Source organism: Haliotis cracherodii, unplaced genomic scaffold (assembly GCF_022045235.1).
Source record: "Haliotis cracherodii isolate W230 unplaced genomic scaffold, xgHalCrac1.p SCAF_1, whole genome shotgun sequence".
Lineage (NCBI taxonomy): Eukaryota > Metazoa > Mollusca > Gastropoda > Lepetellida > Haliotidae > Haliotis > Haliotis cracherodii.
This window is the reverse complement of record NW_027266264.1, coordinates 24,179,805-24,199,131: the sequence shown is the minus strand read 5'-3', so window position 1 is coordinate 24,199,131 and position 19,327 is coordinate 24,179,805. Positions and strand designations below refer to the sequence as shown.

Here is a 19,327-nt window from a genome sequence, read left to right as displayed (position 1 = left end):
AACTGGAAGGAGAATATATCCCGCTATATTTGTGTATTTGGAAAACAATCGCGCTTTCTCCACATCCTTCCCCAAGGACTCCAATTCTTCTTCTACATCCTCCACATCTTCTTTCTCCTCCGCAATATTGTTTCATATATCCAACAATACTCTATATATATCTCCCAGTATATCTTTGCGAGACACACGCTCTATAGGGTTGTATGGTTCCACCTGTGTCGTGCTTTCTACAGGGTTCTCCGAGTTTTTCCATATTCTATACAACCTCCTAGCCCCAATACCATATTTTCTTTTCGCATCCTCAACTGGGATGTTTCCACGTAGAGCACGAATTTCTTCCAACTCTTCTTCGGATAGATTTTCTTTCGCGGCATTGTATACATATTTTACAATATCTTGTCTCCAATAGGAATCCTATACATAGAAATTCAACACACCCAGAATCTTGTTTCCTAGAAAAATATAGCAAAATATAGCAGTTGCTTGCTTTTTCTAGGAAAATAGGTATATAAATCTGGCTCTAGTGGGGTTGTGGTAAAACTGTCATTGTCTATAATAATTTATATCATAGAAGCATTGATTGAAGAGTCAATTTAGCTTAATCTCATGACGATCATTGAATCACATCATCATTTTGACATAAAAAAAATCCCTCTGTAGTAGCTGTACAGGAATATTAATCTGACTCCAGTGGGGTTGCGGTAGAACTGTCATTGTCTATACAACTTATGATATACCAGATATGACCAGAGACCATAAAGTAGATTTTTATCGGCTCTGGTACGACATATAGCTCTCTAAACAGACCCCGAATCCTGCGTACCAAAAGGGAGCTGGCAGCCACCGCAAAATCCAACAGCTGCAAATACAATATCGCCTAAGTTGACTGAGCTCTGTCTTTCATGAAATACGTTTCACTAGGCTCCCCACATCCACAGCCAGTCGTACGGAGCACACGCGTGACAAACGTGCTGCGGCGGAGCTTGTGTCTTAGTCACTCAAGGGGAAGTTACTCTATCAACTCAATGAGAAGTAAATATGGCGGCCGTGAGACGATCAAGAATCTTTGCCTGTTCAATTGTCATCTGTTATACATTCAGAGAACTACTTATTTGAAGTGTCTCCACTTTTATAATATTTGGAGATGGTAAGAGTATTGAAATATTGACATGTCGATGCCTGTTATTTGTTACTTTTACATAATTTTGTTTAAACATTGTGACCTTGTTCCGAGCAGAAAACATGTTGACATCGTTTTTGACTTTGGGCTCCACGCACTGATGAACTTAGCAACTTAGCATGGAAGCCAGTTGCGCACAATAAGAACAAGAAGCCAAGTGAACATGTAGAGTTATAATTAGGTTTCTATACGCTTTGAACGTCGAAACACACTTAACAAAAGTGCAAAATATCGTTCCAACATATTTTCTAGCCATATTGTTCCGAAACAAATGTAAGGGTTTTTTAAGAACGACTGACACATTAGTCCTGTACCTGCACTGCATAATGGTAGGCATATAGAACGGATGTATTTTGTTCTATTAATATGAAATCAGTTGGGTACTTCATAGACTTGGGACTGGCAATATGGTATTATACATGAATAGTTTCCTTATTGGTTTGAGATAACAATATATGTCAGCAAAACTGATAACATACCGGTAATTGAAAGTCATAGCATTCAACGTTTACAGTGTTTCATGTTATTATGGTTGTTTTATATGTAGGATATATCTTTTGAACAGGAATCGGAATCTATAGCTATTTGGCAAAAAACAGGGAAGTGACATTTTGTTTGCACTTGGTTGAATTATGATAACTGGCAAACTGTTAAGAATAAATTTCAACCAGACCAAATGATAAGGTTAACATGGGGAAGATTGCTCTTTGTGTGTCATCTTTCCACAGCTACCGAGGCTTCTAATATAGCCACGCCTAAATGTATTTTTATTTGAAAATTAAGTCAGTAAAGCTAAACATTGCTAAAGCTAAGCAGGAAAATTACGATTTTGTGTAGTTTAATATGATTAAGCCTTGATCATGTTGATATTGAATATCAAAACTATTCACAAACATAGACAGTTGGGCATCAACATCGAAAATATTACTCAAAAGTAGAAGTTTCAAAATGATGTGCAACAACCCGGAGAGCGGAAGGTCCGGGGTTCGATCCCTGACCGGGTCATACCTAAAGACGTTAAAAGATGGTACTTGTTGTTACCCTGTCTGGCGCTCGGCATTAAGGGGCTAAAACAAGGACTCAGAGTCAGGATACTGTGTCTGAGTGGGGTATTCATGTTAAACTGCGGCATGGTATCTCAGTGAGCTGGCACTATAAATCTTCATCAGTCCAGACTAGTACAAGCAGCCACACAAACACACACATGTACATGCATGTAGCTATATAAGTGCAATAATCTTGGACGCAACGTTAAACCCCATTTCACCTTACGTTTTGTTTTGTGAATATTGTCAAATGTATCGTGATAACATCACATGGCATGTTGGTTGATATTGCTGGACATGACCATATCATGGATGCTATATCATTTGTTGCAGTCTGACGAAATCTTGTCCTCCCATGGTGAGGAGCAGGAAGAAGGGCGGGGGGAATCCCCCAGCCTGGAGGAGGAACTGTTTACCTTCCGAGAGGAGTGGAAGAACGAGTTGGATGTTGTTCGCAACCAGAAACGCAGTCACATTCAAATCCTGAAGGGGAAAGAGGCCATTGAAAAAGAGGTATGACACGAAGGGCATTAATATTTTGGTGTTTCTTTTATTCCTCATCTCCTGTTTGGAATAAATTACCATACCATACGAAGTTAAAAAAAGGTGTCTGTGTCACCTGTTCTGCTTGAATCAATAAATATCAAGATGTGTGACAATCTCATTAAAATCAGATCTTAGTTCTCGCGATGCTAAACAAAGATATGAGGACATTCCGTTAAGGGTCACGTCAGAACGACCTTTCATCCAACCAATCAGAGCGTCGCTTAACAGATCATGCAACCACGAATTATTTAACACGGGGTATTCCGAACGACAGTTACAGGTTTTATGGTCATAGCCATATAGTCTAGGCCATCTATAGGCCATTCCAGAATGTTCTTATCAGTTTTAATTTTTTTAATCGAGAATACGTCAAAATATGTTTCGAAGCATAGTCGCCAGTTTGAAACTAGTATTGTAAAGCTCGAGAAAGCTGCCTTCTGATTGGCTAATGTCGATATCTTGTCAGTCATTTCATTTGTTGGTCAAAATTCGCTAAATGTCGTTCTGACGTGACCCGTAATGGGATGTCCTCAGATCTTTGTTTAGCAGTAGCAAAAACTAAGATCTGATTCTAATGAGATTGGATGTGTTAAGAAGGTTATTCCCATGTCGTAAAAAATATGAGAAGTCTGCCTATCGTTTTGTCATTTCTTTTAAGCTTTCTGCTGTTTCTGGCTTTTGAGCTATCAACACTGATAAAGCTAATGCTGCTCTGTGAACAGTGATGAATATACACTGTGAGGATGTTAGCTGATGAAAATATAGGCTTTTAGATATGGTACTCATACATTATACCGGACACCAATCCACCATGTTTGTTTGATGCTACTAATAAAGCCACACAAGACAGCATCACTATTTGAAAAAAAAACCAGGGCGATAAAGCTCCAAATAAGCAATGCATAAACATCAAAAATTGGACATCAACATCGAAAAAGTACTCGAAAAATAGAAGTTCCATCATGGTGTGTGACATCAATGACATCAGTCGGAGCCAGTTTGAAAACTTTGAGGGAAAGGCTTCAAATTGTGAACCATTTTAGCTCACCTGACTTGAAAGTCAGAGCTTATGTCTGTCATCTGTTCTGTATCGTAACATCTTGTCAGAATCCTCTGGACCAATGAAGCTGAATGTTCAAAAGCTTATTCCCATCAGTGAAGACACCCAAATTTGTTCAAGTGGTTGGAATCCGAGTTTCAAATATGGTTGCACCCTCTGTCACATTGAAAAAACAATAAATGGGCATTACTCAACCATTTTTTTTCAAAAATGGAATGAAATTTGGTATTCGTGTACATTAGAACATGGATATAACCAACTACAAGGGAACGTAGAAATCATTTTGTTATATACGTTGTTCGTTATATACGTTCTCGGTTGGAAATGTCCGCCATCTAGGTTAAAACAAAACACAATACACATACACGTTTATACACGTTTCCTCCTGCATCTACCGATGATTCAGTTAAAAAGTACCTAATGATATTTTGATGCAATAGTCGGAAGTAACTGTTATTATATCAGAATAATATATTCCAATATCATTATATTTTAGTTATAGCTTTCACTATATATATTTAGAATAATAAGAACCATAAGCGTAGCACTTTGGTGCAGGTGATTGCTATTGACGGATATTTTTACGTAAGGAACAACTTGACCAATCACCATAGGGACTTCCTGCGCTACATTTATTTCGATTGCGTACAGCCAATTGTCTGTGACACTTGAAACTGAGTGAGATTTCTCAGTTCCCTATACACGTCACTAATTAGTGGTATTTAGGCTTATCGGGATCAGATATCTGTTCGCTATATATGTTAGTTTGCTGTAGAGAGTTTGTTATGTATGTAAATTTTATATGATAATTTATAGGAGATAAATCGGGGATTTTTTAACAGTTTGTTGTGTCTGTTTGTTCACTTTATCCGTGTTCGCTCTATTCGTGTTTGCTCTATCCGTGTTCGCTCTATCCATGTTCGCTCTCTCCGTGTTCACTCTATCCGTGTTTGTTCTATCTGTTTTCCACTGTAGCTAGAACTGGGGCTCAACACATGTGTTCCATTTTTTGGTATTTTACATATTTTGACCTTTAATTGCCCTTTGACCTTTGACCATATTCCTTAAGTGCACTTCCTCACACTGTAAACGTCTTCTCCTCGGAACCACTTGGTCAAGGAAGCTGAAACTTCACATACTTGTTCCCACCAAGAAGACACCCCAATTTGTTAAAGAGGACTGAGTCTGTTATTCAATATGACGATCACAGAAGCCAGAGTGGATATAATCAGTTAGTTTCAACCAATCAATCATCAGCTATGATCAGTTACCAATGTATTTTTTTCACATGTTTCTGTGATTTAAAATTTTCAATATCTTTTTCCTGATATAAAATGTCTGTATATTAATGATGAGTGTGTTCATGTGTAACAACATGTAGATATAATGAATGATTCAATGGTTGGTATTTTTTGTTTAAATGCAAAATTGAATGAGGATATTCTCAACAATTGATAATGAACTTGTTCAATCATTGCAGGGGTTTAGGATCGCTGTTTAATCATTGATATAATTGATCACTAATAGTTGTTATAATTATGGTCATACCAAAATTGAAAGATCGTAAAATTCATGGTTTGGCAAATGCAGAAAACGATCTGTGTCCATATTTTACCCCTTAGAGATATATATCTCTTGAAAATAATACTATGTGCATATGTGCATACTATATGCCGTGGGTGCTTATTAGAGCAGGGCGCTAATGCGGTATATCAAATTCAGTGATTTAATGCAAAGGGTTGGGCATGTAGTAAAAGTAGAAAACCATCCTCTCTCTAAAGGAAGATATATTGAGAATATCTAATACAAAATCAGTGTGAAGTTTTGATCACTGGTTTGTCCAGGCTGGATTATTTACAGGCCACATTCAATCAACCGGAATAATGCTACGTGGAGCGTTAAACTGCAAACAGAAAGTATTATACTGTCAGGTTTAGTCTTATGATTCATGAATGGCTCCATTGTAACACAAGACAGTAGTGAATATTGCTCCACGCTGCATCAGCCCTTGTACTGCAGAGCCTGTATCAAATACATGTCATGTTTCAGGCCACCCGGTTGTTTTTACTGGGAAGTGAAGCCGAGAGGAGTGGAGCTTTCTATGAAGGTACGTTAAAAACTGTTATCTCACCTTAAACTGGCTATTCCTTAAATCAATTTTATGCTCTTATGTCATAAAAATGTTTGTGGTTCTGAACACTTGGTAGCTTTAGGTTCTTTCTGTAAGGTTCAACAGTTGTCAGCAAAATATCTGGTTCTGATTTGGTGCCAAGTTGTCTTAGGACTGTCATTTGACCAATTTGCTGTCCGTCTATATCTCCAAATGCTCTGCACGGGTTTGATATAGATTTTGTGCCAGTGTATCTTCCTGGTCAAAGAGGCGTTTGCATATCCCAGTTGATAATGGTGACCATGACCTTCTTTGATAGAGGGATATCTCCAGATATCTCCAGAACCACCACATGGATTTGAGTCAAATTTGAGGCAAAGGTGTCTTAGGGCTGTTTGTAGACCACAGTTGATAATGGTGACCATGACCTTCTTTGATAGAGGGATATCTCACATACAGCTTTAGAAACAAATACAGAGACATCCTAAACAGGAACAAAACAGTATGAGATTTACTTTTATTGATAATAAAGGGAGGTGTTTAAGTTTTAATAATTACCATTCCCTGGATGCGTCACTCCAAAAGACGTTTTAGGGGCTCAAACAAGGACTGGTCGGATCAGTGTCAGTATACTGTGTCTGAGTGGGGTGTCCATGTTAAACTGCAGCATGGTATCTCAGTGGGCTGGCACTGTAAAATAAGTCTGAACTAGTACAAGCAGCCGCAGACAGACAGACACGCACGCACGCACGCACGCACGCACGCACGCACGCACGCACGCACACACACACACACACACACACACACACACACACACACACACACACACACATCGTTATAATTGAGGTAGGGGAGGGGACTTGGCCACCATAGTGGTAAATAATTTTAGTTTGTATTTTTGGTTAAAACTCATTTCCAGTGCTTAGGAAATGAACCATGTTACCCTCAAATCAGCCATGATCCCAACTTGATCCGGCTTACTGATGAGGAGATAATTCTTGTTCATGGAAATGTAACATTTCCCCTAAACATGCATGGACTGGAACTAATACTTAATGAGCTCTTTCTTGAAACATTCTGAATTAACAAAGAAAATAGGTCTTTTCAATTTAGCATGTTAAGCAGCATTGTGTGATTGCAGGTTAATTACAGGTGTTTGTTATTGTTCTATTGATCACTTGGTGGCCAATTAAACTGATTAGCGCTTGCATGTCTACCAGCCTATAAGTGGTTCATGTTTAGTGTGGAAGTTATGCCGTGGTGAGAGGTGTGAATTGTTGAGGCTAATTTTTGTGTCCAAATGAAGGTTGGATTTCTAGGAGATGTTGGCAAGAGAGGTGATATCTTGTTATAGTTGACTCATTTCAGTATCATCCTAGCCATTTTATTTACCACTTGATGTGTGATAATAGCTTTATTTTTGTTCTCATGTTGATCTTAGATATTACCTCACAGGAATAGAGAAGACATGTCGGAAAATGATCAGTCAGTGAAGACAATTTGAAACTACATAATTATGTAGAGGAGAAAACATGTTGCTTTTGACCTGAATGAATTCATTTGGAAAGGACATACATAATGCTATTTTCTTTGTCCTTGAGGGGCGGTCGGGTAGCCTAGTGGTTAAAGCGTTCGCTCGTCACGCCGAAGACCCGGGTTCGATTCCCAACATGGGTACAATGTGTGAAGCTCATTTCTGGTGTCCCCCGCCATGATATTGCTGGAATATTGCTAAAAGCGGCGTAAAACAATACTCACTCACTCACTCTTTGTCCTTGAAATGTGCACTTGAAGTATGCATAACTCATGCTAAGCCTGTACTTGTGTTTAAAGCCCTCTTTTCTAGCTCACATGATCTGCACTTTCTAGTTATTCTATTATGTCTTCCCCTAATATTTTTCACATTTATATTTTTTTTAAGTTTCATGGAAACAATTTGGACTCAAGCTACTCTAGGCTTCATTTCTCAGCACAAACTAATGAATCTTTTACATGAGACTGTAAAAAAAAACATGCATTGACCACATGCTCAATCATTGCCTTTTTCTTATGTATCCATTTTAATTTTTTTTAGCTTCTTGTGTTTTCATGGAAACAATTTGGAAATTCTTATAAGTCTTTCCACTAAGATTAAAGCTACTGGGCACAACACAATCTATCATCCAAACTGCTGTTACAAGCTCAGTAGTCATATCTGCCATAAACAGTCAACATAGTATCAACTGTAGCAGTGCTGCTTCATGCATTAATCAGAACCTGTACTAGTGTTTTTTTTCTGCTGCAATTGTTTTCAGATATGCATTTACAGTAACAACTTGAACTAATGAATAAAAAAAGGAGTGTGGAGGCATCTGTTTTTATGAGTAAAAACACATTCTAGTTGTTTTGTTTGTTTTTGACATATAGTGATAAGCCTGCTGACCTTTGACATACCCTCTGTGTCTCGTTTCAATTTAATCTCCTCTAAGAACAAAAGACCTATGAAGCTAATCCCTTGGATTGACGATCCTAGCATCTTATGTTTCCAGCATCTCCTGTAAATTAGTTCTTATATTGGCTGGTTCCTGTTGCAGCCATCCTGTTCTACAAGAAAGCCATGCATCTGGTGCCAGATATTGAGTCGAAGATCGATGTCTATTCCATGAGGTCATCGAGAGGTGAGATACTGTGTATATTTGCCACGCAAATGGCATTGAGACATTTTTATTTGTTCTACTTTTTGGTAGGAACAATTCAAACAAATTAACTCTAACAAACTTGTAAATTTGTTCAGGACATTTTGGATGACAATCTGACCTAGAAATAGGAGAGATGTAAAACATTTTAGTTACCTCCTCCCTGGTCAGCACACTGGCTGTGATCATGGTGATGATGCAGAATATATACCATTGCAGTGAATACCAGGAATGTGACATTTGTGCCAGTGTAATAGTTGATTGTTATTGTGATGACAGTGTTAATATTGAAAAGTAATCCTCTACAATTCAACACTGACAGTTGTATTGCTGTCAGATATCTATTTAAATTGCTATAAAACTACCATGTAGACAGTCTGTATTTCATTCCCACTAAAAATATAAAAAGAATTTTGTGGACTTTTATGCCCACCCCTGGTTAAAAAAATCCTCCAGCCATTTCATACTCCTAAAAAACAAAACAAGGTCAGGTTGATGTTTCTTCAACAAAATTTGAATTTGAATTTAAATTTCACCAAATAATATCAAACTATTTCAAAAAGGGTTTAAATGGACCCTTCACAAATAGTCTTTCCCAGTGCTCGTGTATGCTCTGTAGACAATTACATCGGACATACATGCAAGGATAAGGACATTATAAAGTATATTTCACAAATTGTTTCACTTTAGTGTTCTTAACATGAAGAGATGAGATAAGTTACACAATTAGTCAAAAACAGTACTTTAAAAAAAATTAAAAAAGAAATTTCCTGCTCTCCTGCGGCTGAAGTTGGAGATAACTAGAAACACTAAAAAACTATGGATGTCCTAAAGGGCATTTCAAATGATTTATACAGTCTATTTACAGTTGTATTTTTCTCCTCTTTAGAGAGACAAGACAGTGAGACATCGCTGGAAGACCAGTAAGTACTCAGAATGTTGATTACAACTGTTCATGTTTTATGCAAAAATGTATAAATCCTGAGCAGTCACGATATTGTCCTGCCCCAAATGAATTTGTGTACGTTCTGAGCCTTCTGAATAGTCCAGAATCCTGAGTGTGAAACAACTTTTGTCTTTATTATCCATGAGCGTGTCCCTATATCATAAAGCCATTATGTGCTGCTGATGTTTGGTGCCAATTAACATGACGAGACTGCATAGAATATCAGGCTCCTCGGAAGTAGTGACATAACCAGTCACATTACCCTCTAGTGCTGGGACGAGTCCAGATGTTTACCTGGGTACCCGTCCATACCAGGGTACCTGATGTCGGCCTCAAGAGATTAGATTGGGAATTGTTTTAGCGAAGCCCTGGCAAAAACGTTGTAGATACACGTATAAAAATGATCTGATCATGCATACACTGAAGTTGACTGAAACAAACACATAACACTCAGAAGGATCGGTGCATAGTCAGAAAGAAATGTGAACATGAGTGACTTGTAGTGTAGCCATGTTTTGTTGTTATTGTCATTAAACAAGGGCCCAACCCGACCCAAGTACAATGTAGCCACGTTGCCCATCTGGCCCTATTACCTTCTGAGTTTCTCAATAACACCATCCAAATGGTTTTCATACATAGACTGTGAAGATCCGGGGTAGAATAGGTCTTCATCAACCCATACTTGCCCTAAAAGGTGACTTTGCTTGTTTTTTAGACGCGACTAACTGGATCGGGTGGTGAGGCTCGGTGACTTGGATGCATGTCATCGATCCCAACTGCGTGTATCAATGCTCATGATGTCAATCACTGGATTCTCTGGTCCAGAGTCGATTAATTACAGACCGCCGTCATATAGCTTGAATATTGCTGCGTGCGGAGTTAAACAACAAATAAACAAACAAATCCATAGTTTTTGTATCAATGTCTGTGTTGTTTACACATAGTTAGGGCTGTATTGTTTGACCTCAGGGCCCTGTCTGAGGAGAATGATGAGTGCTTGCTAGCACAGTTACAGGAGCTGAGTGTTGGGGAGAAGACATTCTGCCAGCCCCGCCTACAGCAGAGGGTGAGTAGAGCTGACACAACTAGGGGTGACTATTGGTCTGGAAATCACTATTGCGATAACTATTGATATTGAAAGAAACTATTGCGATAACTATTGATATTGAAAGAAACTATTGCGATAAATATCGATAGTTTTCAGTATATCATTTTAGATGGATTTTAGAGTTGAATTTAACCTTGGAACTGAAATTTCCTTTGAATATGATAACCATAACAACAAATAAAAAGTAAAGTTTGAGATATGATTTATTTGTTTTTTCTTTACCCTAATAATTTAAGAAAAAGAAACTTCCACATTACCATGTGTAAATTACTACCACTCATGATCAAAAGAAAAACAGATTTGAAAAGCATTGCATGTATTTTATTGATATGGTAAATGCAATCAAAACTATCGATATTCCTAACTGAAATTGATACTATTGATCGGAAACTGATTTAATAATCGATTTATTGACTTTAAGTGCTAACCAATAGCAATATATCTATAGTTTGATTTATCGTGACACCCCTAGACACAACACACTGCAAACTGCACAATGCAAAGAGAACTGTTACCGGAATAGAATCAGTTACTGCCATCTGTGCACAGAACCCATTGGAGCCTACATGCCCGAACTAGGCTCTGGACATCATGTACAGTAGATGCTTGTGTTATGTTATAGACAGGTATGAGTGGAGCATAACAGACCAAGCAGAATGTTACTAAATTCAACCTTTGGAAAGCGTTCGCTCGTCACGCCGAAGACCCGGGTTCGAATCCCGACATGGGTACAATGTGTGAAGCCCATTTCTGGTATCCCCCGCTGTGATATTTCTGGAATATTGCTAAAAGTGGCGTAAAACCAAACTCACTCACTCACTCAACCTATGGACTCGTGGCAGACCAAAAACATCTGGATAAAAAGATTGCAAAATGTCCAATTCCATTGTTCTGTTATGAGGTACATGTTGTAATGAAAGTGATGATCTATTCCATGCTATAGGCCAAGTGCTTAAATCATTGGATCTCCTTTATATTTGATTTTAGCTTTAGGTGGTTATGACATGGACAGTTTGACTTACCTGTTTAACTTTGAACACTGTTAATGTGTATAGGTTGAGTGTGGTACCTGTCGTACCTGTCGTACAATGTTGCTATTATCACTTGAAGGTGACCCACATCTCATCCCTGCCATTGGAACTTATCATCTACATCTTCCGCTGGGTTGTCTCAAACGACCTTGACATTAGGTCTCTGGAGAACTTGTCCTTGGTAGGTATTATTATCTCCCTTTGTTAACAATTATTTGCTTGTTAGGGTGCTCTTTTCTTCATTGTTTTTGCTTTATATGGGTCCTACTATATTCGTTTTGAGACAGGGATGCTTGTCTTAAGCCTCTAAATTGTTGTGCAGAGTTACCCTCCTTACTTATGCCAGGATCTGCTGGTCATGGGTTTGAATCCCCACAGATTATGGCCTTGATCTGTCTGCACCATATCCATGCTTGTGGATTTTGCCAAAGCAATAAACATGCAAAATTGTGTCACACTAGGCTGACATGCTATGTTACTAAAGTATTGTTAAAAGTGGGATTAAACCCAACTTGTTACTGAAAGAAAACATTAAGAAAGATATATACCGTAGATCAACTTAGCATGCTTAGGGACACACTTATGTATTGCTCTCATTAATATGACAAGAGTCAACTCTTTGTTGTTGAAACATTGTACTCTTTGAAAATCAGATCTCTTCCATCATGCTTGTAGGTTCTTAATTAGAACTGTGTAGTATTGTTGTTGAAGTATAATTGAGCCTTTCTATTTACCTGTATTTGTGTGTATTTACCTGTATTTGTATTTACCTGTATTTGTGTGTATTTACCCGTATATGTGTATTTACCTGTATCTGTATGCATTTACCTGTATTTGTGTGTATTTACCTGTATTTGTGTGTATTTACCTGTATTTGTGTGTATTTACCTGTATTTGTGTGTACTTACCTGTATTTATGTGTATTTACCTGTGCCATCTTCCAGGTGTGCAGAGGCTTCTATGTGTGTGCTAGAGACGAGGAGCTGTGGAGAATTGCCTGTGAGAAGTAAGTCAGCTTTTACTCTGAATTGTATCTCAACTGTGGACGGTAGATGACACCAGCAGGGTCAGCAGACAACTGATAATATCCTGAAAGTGACACATCTTTATTTTGTTGACAAGACGCTGATGTTGTGTGTATGTTGCAGGGTTTGGGGACAGAACACTCGCAGTCCCAGGAAGTATGGCGGCTCTTGGAGGACAATGTTCATCGAGAAGCCACACCCGCTGTTCCATGGTAAACTATCCTTTAGCCTCTCCGTAAAAAGATATGTGTAAAGAACAAAATGTGTGATCACATGCTTACATTTACCATTGTGCTTACATTATTTATATGTGAGAAGAATATTACAATATCTGTTTTTTGTGATTCAAGGTTGTTACATCAGCCAAACTGGGTATGTGAGACAGGGAGAGCAAGGCCTGGACAACTTCTACAGACCATTCCACCTGGTCTACTATTACAGGATGGTCCGCTTCTTCCCTGATGGTGGGTAGCTCTCTACTAGGCCCACAGGGGTGTTCCAGGACCCTATGCTGGTTTCCTGTGGGGATTCAGGGGTAGAATAGGTCCCCAGTACCCCATGCTTGTCTGTGTGTGTGGATTCAAGGGTGGAATAGGTCCCCAGTACCCCATGCTTGTCTTTGTGTGGGGATTCAAGGGTGGAATAGGTCCCCAGTACCCCATGCTTGTCTTTGTGTGGGGATTCAAGGGTGGAATAGGTCCCCAGTACCCCATGCTTGTCTCTGTGTGTGGATTCAAGGGTGGAATAGGTCCCCAGTACCCCATGCTTGTCTGTGTGTGTGGATTCAAGGGTGGAATAGGTCCCCAGTACCCCATGCTTGTCTTTGTGTGGGGATTCAAGGGTGGAATAGGTCCCCAGTACCCCATGCTTGTCTCTGTGTGTGGATTCAAGGGTGGAATAGGTCCCCAGTACCCCATGCTTGTCTCTGTGTGTGGATTCAGGGGTAGAATAGGTCCCCAGTACCCCATGCTTGTCTGTGCGTGTGGATTCAAGGGTGGAATAGGTCCCCAGTACCCCATGCTTGTCTGTGTGTGTGGATTCAGGGGTAGAATAGGTCCCCAGTACCCCATGCTTGTCTCTGTGTGGGGATTCAAGGGTGGAATAGGTCCCCAGTACCCCATGCTTGTCTCTCTGGGGACCCGGGGTAGGATAGGTCCCCAGTACCCCATGCTTGTCTCTGTGTGTGGATTCAGGGGTAGAATAGGTCCCCAGTACTCCATGCTTGTCTCTGTGTGGGGATTCAGGGGTAGAATAGGTCCCAAGTACCCCATGCTTGTCTCTGTGTGGGTATTCAGGGGTAGATTAGGTCCTTAGTACCCAATGCTTGTCTCTGTGTGGGGATTGAGGGGTAGAATAGGTCCCCAGTACCCCATGCTTGTCTCTGTGTGGGGATTCAGGGGTAGAATAGGTCCCCAGTACCCCATCTTGTCTTTGTGTGGGGATTGAGGGGTAGAATAGGTTCTTATTACCCAATGCTTGTCTCTGTGTGTGGGCTCGCTGACTTAGTTGATGCATGTCATGGTATCCCAATTGCCTGGATCGATGCTCATGATGTCAATCACTGGATTGTCTGGTCCAGAATGGATTATTTACAGACCGCCATCATATAGCTGTAATAGTGCTGAGTGCGGCCTTAAACAACAAGCAAACTAAGAAACAAACAAGAATAGTTATCCGTGATAGACCACATGTTTTGATCATCCCTTTGATTAGCGCATTAGAAATTGGCACTAGTCCTATAGTACCTGCCAAACTGCCCAATAGTTAAGGCATCATAAAGACTTGTAAAAAATTGCCATTTTAAGGCTTTTGCTGTATGTTATCATTTTAAGGACTAGTGGACTAAAACGGTTGTCTTCTATCGCTGACCACATGTATTTTGTCCCGCAGGCACCATCCTAATGGTGTGTACCCCGGAGAATCCGAGCACGATGGTCACACGGATGCGTGACCGAAGCTTCCGTCAGCAGGGCCTCATGAGTGGCTACTACCAGCTGCAGAAGAATAAGGTAAATACTAAGGAGCGCAACGTGTAGCCATCACCTATCAACAGTTGAACTGGGGCCGGACCAACACCAACAGTGTCAGGATGCAGTTTGGGGGCAGCAGAACATTAAAACTGAAACGAGTTTGAAAACTTTGATCTTAAACTCCGCCTTTATGGGGACAAAGAGATTTACCGTTGAAACCGAGCTCATGTTGGTGAACATTTGTTGTCTTGGTGTGTAAGATGCTGACTGTTGATCAACCCAGAACTGATTTGGAGTTGCCACCATCCTGCTGTGCAGGATGAGAGAGGTTGATAGTTGAATGGTGGCAGTTGTTACTTTGAAGTTTTCAATGTACCATAGCCGTGCTAGGATTCGTTCTTGGGTTTGAATCCCAGATTTTCACGAGTTAAAGCCTTTGTCTATCAGCGCCCTGCCTGGTTGTGGAGAACATCATCCCCTGCACTATTCTAGGCTTTCCCTCCATAGTAAGATCACATGCTGTGATGTAACTGAGAATGGGGTGCAACTCATTTGCTCACATAGTTTCTAGTGTAAGATGTCTGGGTTTGAGTAAGTATTTATGTACATGTTATGGTTATCCACAGATTTCTGCAGTTCTGAAGCGGGAGACGACGGGTACTGACAACACATATCACCGCTACAAGCGTCGGCAGCAACCCAATCAGCAGCCGGAGGGAGAGTCCACATTCTTTGTGGTAGGAACTGACAGATTTCCGTCTTCCTGATCACGGCCTTGAAACCATTCATCCATCCATCCTTAAGTCTGGTAGAACAGATAGACTAGCAACTATGGGATGTTATGACTGATCAGTGAATGAATATGGAATGTGGAATTAACATGACAATAAAATTCCTTTAGGGGAAAAAGTTTCTTTTCTCAAATGTCATTTATAGCTTGATCTTACACCAAGATAAAAACTGACTGTATTTTTTAATTTAATATATGAAATTAAGGATGATTTGTTTCCATATATTTTCTTTTAATCAACTTGATCTAATGTCATTGTTAGTTCAGCACAGAAACATGAATATACTGAATAGTTATTGCATGAGGTTTTATGATGTATTCCCAGTCAAAACCAGTTTGTGAACTTTCTGTAAGGAAGCAATTAACAGACCCACAATGTATCAATACAAAGTATGTATTGCTGAGTAAGTGAGTTCTGTCAGTCCTGCAGTGTGATATTAATCTGGACAGTGACGCTTGCGTTCCATAGTGAGAATGGGTGTATATCTTGTTTCAGGAATTTGAACTCTATGTCTCAGGCCGCAGGGCTCACACCAAGCTTGTGTGGAGCAAGTACTTCAACCGGATATACTACAAGTAAGTCGTGATTTGTTGGTTTGAGGTTTAACGCCACACACAGCAATATTCCAGCTACATGACGGTGGTGTGTAAATAGTCAGGTCTGGACCAGAGAATACATTGATTGACATCATGATCATCGATATATATGATGGGATATGATGACATGCATCAACCAAGTCAGTGAGCCTGACTACACTATCCCGTTACTCGCCTCTTGCGACAATCAACGGGTGCTGAAGACCAATTCTGATCCGGATCATCACGGGTTAGTGTGTCAGGAGGAGAACCCTTCAACGCCGTTTCTATGTTCAGATTCAGTTCCACCAGAGTTGAGTTGTAACTAAATACAGTCCATTCCTTTTCACTTTTTACCCTGTTTGTCAGAACATGCAGTTAGCTGAACTGATGCAATTCAGGATTTCTTTCTTTGTAGATCCTAACACCTTTATCAAGCTAGTGCTAGTGCTTGATAAAGGTGTTAGGATCTACACCGAAACGTCGCACCAATTGTAATAAAGAAGTTGTTCATCCATAGAACTCGTCTTACTTCTATTTACGCAGCTTTATGCTTTGATTTCACAGGTCCAGTGGCGAGGAAGTCATCAACAACTTCGACTTGAAGCCAAAGAATTTTCCTCCGCTGATATTCTCTCGAGTCAAGAGCTACACAGCCATGTCCGACACAGTCTTGGCCTCATAGAGGGGACATTACACAATGAGCACCACAGCTAGTTTCATCCGTGCTCGTCATATAGCCGAGTTTGTATTTAATCAGTTGCAGCTTAGCAGTTGGTCAGCCCTTACACATGGGAGCAACATGGGGAACGATAGTGCCTCAGTAGTGCCCCTAACTTATACAAGGTATATTTGTTTTACTAGAAACAAGTTGGAGCGTCTACGTCCCTCCTGTTTCTGATGTACAATGTTTTAGTTCTCTCACTATTCTGGGAATGCATCTAAGAATGTTATCACTTCAAGTGAAGATAATGAGACATGTTTTACATCCCGCAAACCCTTTTTGTTTGTTCAGTAAATGCTCATTTTGAGGTGTTGGTTATATTTTAAAAACATGGATTTTGAAAATCAATAGAGCAACTTCCTTGATTCTTGTTGTTTTCTGGCTATTTCAGAGTATGTGCATTTGATTTTATCGACACATGCTACGTATTTGTATGCTTTTTAACATTAGAAATCACAGTGCCCAGATACTTTACAACAGCATAGGATCATTTAGATGAAGTGTTGGTGTAAGCCCAGTTTATGAGTGATCCGGAGGGGTGGGGGGTGTGGGTCACAAGTCAGAAATCAGTAAAATTTGGGGCCTTTACTTTTACAGCTTATTTTATAAGAAACCATGAACAAGTTGCCAAGTGGAAACTAAAATGTAAAATGATCTCTATGTGAATGCAGATATTCAGTCTATCTGAAGGAAGATGTGGGGACAACTGGTTCTACTTTTCGTGTTTTACAAATACTAAACACTGACTGCTTTTGTTGTTAAATCTAGTTATATGCGACTTTGATGTGATTTTAGCGTGATTACCATAAACAGTGAAGTTTTAATTTAAACTGATTTTTCTAAGGACTTTTTATGTGAATCATTTATGATAAGAAATGCAGTTATGATCAGAAAAGATCAACATGTATTTGTTGGTTTCTGGATGAGATCGCTACACAGTTGTGGGATGTCATAAGACCAGCAACAGGTGGGCTTAAACAGTTGAATGGTGCCATTTGGAAAAATAGACTTTTAGGTTTGTGTTCCACATTAATTTAACAACAATAAGTAATTATACAGTAAACTACGTTTATAACGAACACACTTATAACGAACTGATGGATATAACGAACTTATTTTTTAGTCCCGGCCATTTTTTGTATATATGCTGTATATACGCTTATAACGAACTATGGTTATTACGAAGTAAAATTAGTGGTCCCTTCGAGTTCGTTATAACCATAGTTTACTGTAATTATAATAAAATGCTTACGACATGTTTGTCAAGTACACTGCACAAATGATTTAGAATGTAGCTGATAAGGAGGAAAATAATTGTTGAGTTTCAGAGGCCTATATACATGAAGTGTGACAGTGACACATGTATGGTCACACCTGTGATTTACCTGTCACATACACCTGTGATTTACCTGTCACATACACCTGTGATTTACCTGTCACATGCACCTGTGATTTACCTGTCACATGCACCTGTGATTTACCTGTCACATGCACCTGTGATTTACCTGTCACATGCACCTGTACGAGCTGGTGCTTTCAACCTTGTGAGGGCTGACCAATGCACATCCTTAGTTGTACACGTTATATTTCCATGTTTATTTTCCTATGATGGTGCAAGTTTTATGGTTTTGTTACCTGGGTAACCTCGAGGGTTTGATTACTTCAAAATAGGATTAGCACTGTCAAAAGGCATTGACGTTTTAAATACTTTTCTGATGTAGTTGGTAAAATCTCAATGTTTGTTAAATCAGATTGAGGCTGTCATAGTTGCCGGTGATGATTGAACCCTTGGGTCATTTGGTTAATAGTTATATACTGACTGTTGGAATTTTTGTAAGATTGTTATTCATGGATTGTATATTTTCTCCTTTATTTATGATTTTATGATTAGTCAGTTGATTTGGACACCCTGTTTGCTGTGTTTACAGAAAAAACAATACAACACAATGATAACATTTTTAAATTAACCCATTCTGGGACGTTTACCATAATGTTAACAAGAGTCTGGAAACACATTCATGGATCCTGCAGTGATGGTCCTTCATGGATCCTGCAGTGATGGTCCTTCATAGAGCCCAGAGTGATGGTCCTTCATGGAGCCCGGAGTGATGGTCCTTCATAGAGTCTGGAGTGATGGTCCTTCATAGAGCCTGTAGTGCTGGTCCTTCATGGATCCTGCAGTGCTGGTCCTTCATAGAGCCTGTAGTGATGGTCCTTCATAGAGCCTGCAGTGATGGTCCTTCATAGAGCCTGCAGTGCTGGTCCTTCATGGAGCCTGCAGTGCTGGTCCTTCATAGAGCCTGCAGTGATGGTCCTTCATGGAGCCTGTAGTGATGGTCCTTCATAGAGCCTGCAGTGATGGTCCTTCATGAAGCCTGCAGTGATGGTCCTTCATAGAGTCTGGAGTGATGGTCTTTCATAGAGCCTGCAGTGCTGGTCCTTCATGGATCCTGCAGTGCTGGTCCTTCATAGAGCCTGTAGTGATGGTCCTTCATAGAGCCTGCAGTGCTGGTCCTTCATAGAGTCTGGAGTGCTGGTCC

General features: G+C 39.7%; 1 protein-coding gene across 1 annotated transcript; it reads left to right on the top strand.

The window, feature by feature from the left end:
* The first annotated feature begins 1,044 nt into the window (after positions 1 to 1,044).
* On the top strand, positions 1,045 to 17,309 carry LOC139462237 (F-box only protein 9-like). The gene is made up of 14 exons (XM_071243840.1): positions 1,045 to 1,147; positions 2,560 to 2,739; positions 5,882 to 5,939; positions 8,516 to 8,599; positions 9,507 to 9,540; positions 10,533 to 10,629; positions 11,782 to 11,883; positions 12,647 to 12,708; positions 12,851 to 12,939; positions 13,078 to 13,191; positions 14,618 to 14,736; positions 15,324 to 15,434; positions 15,984 to 16,063; positions 16,631 to 17,309. The coding sequence occupies exons 1-14, from the start codon at positions 1,145 to 1,147 to the stop codon at positions 16,746 to 16,748; spliced, it is 1,251 nt and encodes a 416-aa protein (XP_071099941.1). The 5' UTR covers positions 1,045 to 1,144; the 3' UTR covers positions 16,749 to 17,309.
* The last annotated feature ends 2,018 nt before the right edge of the window (positions 17,310 to 19,327 follow it).

What these genes read in the sequence shown, in the direction of transcription:
- LOC139462237 (XM_071243840.1), top strand. An exon ending in TTCCATGAGGTCATCGAGAG is followed by an intron (nt 8,600 to 9,506) that starts GTGAGATACTGT and finishes TCTCCTCTTTAG; the next exon opens with AGAGACAAGACAGTGAGACA. An exon ending in CTCTGGAGAACTTGTCCTTG is followed by an intron (nt 11,884 to 12,646) that starts GTAGGTATTATT and finishes GCCATCTTCCAG; the next exon opens with GTGTGCAGAGGCTTCTATGT.